General features: G+C 44.7%; 1 protein-coding gene across 1 annotated transcript in view; it reads left to right on the top strand.

Moving 5' to 3' along the window:
- Positions 1 to 1629: 1629 nt before the first annotated feature.
- The window catches only part of KRT23 (keratin 23), a 13142-nt gene continuing 11006 nt past the window's right edge, over positions 1630 to 3765 (top strand). The window contains exon 1 of the mRNA XM_015599101.1: positions 1630 to 2025. Within this exon, the coding sequence (XP_015454587.1) occupies positions 1630 to 2025 (396 nt within the window). The remainder of the gene's footprint in view (positions 2026 to 3765) is intronic.

A 3765-nucleotide genomic window follows, 5' to 3' on the forward strand; every position in this document is an offset into this window, starting at 1 on the left:
GGTGGGCGGGAATACCAAGCTGAATGCCCTTCTGGAGGACCCTGGGATCCGGAAGAGGTGGTTTCCTCACAGAAGGGGCACCCAACTCAGGAAATTTCAGAAAAAGATTGTTGAAGGAAGTATCTTTGAACTACACCTTGAAGGAAGTGGGTCAGGTATGGGCAGTGCAGGAGTGATTCTCCAAGCAGTGGAAACAGTGCAGACTGAGGCCAATAACACCCACGAATTCACATATTGGATTACATTGCACATGCAAATCGGCTCTGAATCATTCACCCACGAGCCCCTGATACTTCTATCTGTAAAATGGGGACGTTAACCCTTCCTAGCTACATCAGTGAAAATTAAAAAAAGAATATCAAAGAGCTACATGAACTGGGAAGTCCCATTAGCACTATTATGAAAGAAAAGCGTTGTACAGGACTCTGACAAGATTCAGCTCCGTGATAACAGTGTCATGTGGCAGAAAGAATCCCGCCCAGGCTTTGCCACTAATCCGCCATCTGTCCTCTGCCATACCTGCCCTATAGGCTTCACTTTTCCTCATCTGTAAAATCAGTGACTCGGACCAAGAACTGTAAGTCCCTTCTACTGCTGCCATTTTAAGTCCCCTTTAAGTTTAACTGGCAGTAACAAGCTCACAACTCCCCACCCCCAGACTATTTCTTTATTCATTCCTAACCTTTACCTTGGCAGACGAAGCATAAGATTCATCAAGCATGTTAGACAACCCATGGCACATTTCCTGTTTTCCTGTGTCCCCTCTGCAGGTCACAGACACACAGAACCCAGCCTTTCCAGAGCTCAGACCGGACAGCGCTGAGGGCCAGTTAACAAAGGCCGCTCTCCTCCCAGGAGCCAAGGAAAGTCCTGAGCGGAGGTCAGGGTTGTTTGCTTGGAAGCGTGCTGGGGATGAAAGGCACCTTGGAAGTGAAAAGCTCGGTCATTTATTAATTAATTATAATTGAGGGTTTGTTCTTAAGAATGATTCCTTTGAAATTACTTTCCATCAAACAGTGACTGTCACAAAAGCATCAGATACTCAGAACATTCTCCATTTCCTTAGCCTCAGTATTGTTATTCTGGGACCTGAGATTCTGTTCTGATCTGGCTCTTCCCTTGGGAGTGTCTCCCACCCTCCCTTTAAGAGCTGGGATTTGTTTATTGCATGAGGTGAGGCCAGGGGAAGGGGGTGGGGTCTGTGTGTTTGTCCACTTTTTAAAAGAAAATCTATGCTACAGGAAATAACCTTTTTGTGGACTATAATCTGACCCTTTCCAAATAAATGAACAATGAAAAAACTCCGTGGAAAGATTAGAAAGACACCTGAGACTAATACCCGACTAATGTCGTGGGCCACACCTCTGGCTTACAACTGGAAGGGAGAAACAAACTGGTCTATCGATGTGGCTCTAAACAACAACAATGTGTGAAGGCCCGAGGCACTTCAGGATTGACCAAGAGGAAACACACGTTGCACAATGATAGGATCTTGTTGGTACAGTTGTCAGAGAAGGGAACTCCCACAGCGAAGGGCATAAAACCATCCAGGGCAGTCTGGGGCAGCTCAGTGCTGCAGTGCCAGGGAGCAGAGCAGAGCCCGGCCCTGCCCCACACACAGATGGGACCATGACCTCCTGGGGCAGCTTCGGCCAGAGCCCCTCTGGCTCCCCTCATGGCACAGGAGGCGGCTGGGGTCGGCCTGGGAGGTTCCCCCGGGCTCCCAGCGTCCATGGGGGCGCAGGGGGTGTCCGCGTCTCCCTCTCCTTCCCCTCGCCAAGCTGCCCGGCACCTGGAGGGTCTTGGGGGCCTGGAAGAGGCAGTTCCCTCGTAAGTGGAAATGGGAAGGTGATGATGCAGAACCTCAATGACCGCCTAGCCTCCTACCTGGACAAGGTACGTGCCCTGGAGGAGGCCAACGTGAAGCTCGAAAGTCGTATCCTGAAGTGGCATCAGCAGAGAGAGCCTGGCAGTAAGCACGATTATTCCCAACATGAAGAAAACATCAGTAGCCTGCAGGAGCAGGTAAGATGCTGGGTGACCCTGGAACTCGAGAGGGGGCTGCATTTCCAGGGAACACCATGGGAGGAGAAATCAGTACTTAAGACAATTTCCAGGAAAATGGCAAAAGAGCTTAAAGTAATTGTGAACAAAGGTATTTGAGGATATTTTCTTATTATACCTTAAATTTAGGCTTGGGAAAGTCTGTTTTGTTTATTCAATCTTCCATACATAAATTATGTGGAAAATCTAAAACATCTAAGGCATCCAGCTGCTATCCAGTGTCCCTTATGAGCCAACATGGTAAGAGTAATGATAAGGGCTGATACTCATTCCTCATGTTCAGTGCACAAGGCGCAAGACAGCATTTACTGTATTACATCAGTTCTGCTCCACCTCAAAGAACTGGCAACAGCGTGATTATCCAGTAAAGAAAGACTGAGTTATATTATTTTGGAGATCACCCTAAAAGCTGTCACTCCACTAGCAGATACATCATTGTGACATCCCTGGATATTTCCTCTTGGGGGCTGCTAGAAGTTCTGAGCTCTAGATGTTCACAATTCTGAAAATGGCATATTGCTAGAAAAAATATAATAAAATGAACATAATTTTTGGAGTCTTAGAGTTCAGATGGGTTATGGAGATTTCTTCAAAAAACAATTTTTCAACCAAACACTTAAAAAGTTAAGTTTATGCCTTCTAGGATGTCTCATAACACTGGCTAGAAGTAGGCCCCCCTACTTTAGTCGTCTCCTAGGTTATTTTTTAAAGCTGTATAACTTCCCTCTTATGTGAAGCGGTCCCAGAAAATTTCCTGCAAGATTGTAATTTAACCTATCCTAGAAAGGGCATCACAGGTTTTCAATCTTTATAAGATATTATTTCTCAACACTCAGTCATCCTTGCTTGAATGTAGGGAGGACCAATCAAGATAATATAAATCTGTTCTCATAATAAACCCTAATTATTGAATAATCAACCTAATAACTGACTGTGTAATTACTTTAACTATATAGTACATGGTTGTCTTTACAAAAGAAAAAAAACAAGGTGACTCAACAAACCTCACCATATTTTTTTCGTTAATAAAGCTGCTTTGGTTTTAGAATGGAGAATAGAGGATTTTTGCAAATAGACAGCTGAGAACATATCTTCCCCTCAAAAATGTGAGGTTATACCCGGTCAAATAATTTATTGGCTAACAGCGGAGAGAAGGACGGAAAGGGAGAAAAAGGAGGGAAACATTTATTACCACTTACTGTATGCCAAGCATCGTGTTGAGTGTTTCACACACTTATCAGTGCCATCCCAAAGCTTTTTGCAATGATGGAAATGTTCTATATCGCCTGATTTAATTCTCACAACAACCCTGGATAAGAACTAAAGCTCAGAAAAGTGGAATTGCCATCCAAAGTCACCAGCAAGAAGCTGGGATTCTAACCCAGGTCTGTTTCCAATGGCCTCAATTTCCATCAGGATGGTCTGACTAGCCAACCTCATACCACAGTGATACTGTTTATTGTTGATGTTTAATTACATTCGTGTTGTTAATCATACAACACGTATTTCATACACATTACTCCATTCTATGAAGCAGGTATTTTTATCCCCAGTAAGTAGATGAGCAGACTGAGACTGAGTGGTTGCTTAAATTCTTTGGAGCAGAACTGAGAAGAGTGAGTGAGGCCAGTGCCAAGGAGGGGGCGGCTTACCCTGTCCAGGCAGCCTGGGATTCTGGTTCTGACATTAAATAGGAAGCTT

This window comes from Pteropus alecto, unplaced genomic scaffold, assembly GCF_000325575.1.
Source record: "Pteropus alecto unplaced genomic scaffold, ASM32557v1 scaffold98, whole genome shotgun sequence".
Lineage (NCBI taxonomy): Eukaryota > Metazoa > Chordata > Mammalia > Chiroptera > Pteropodidae > Pteropus > Pteropus alecto.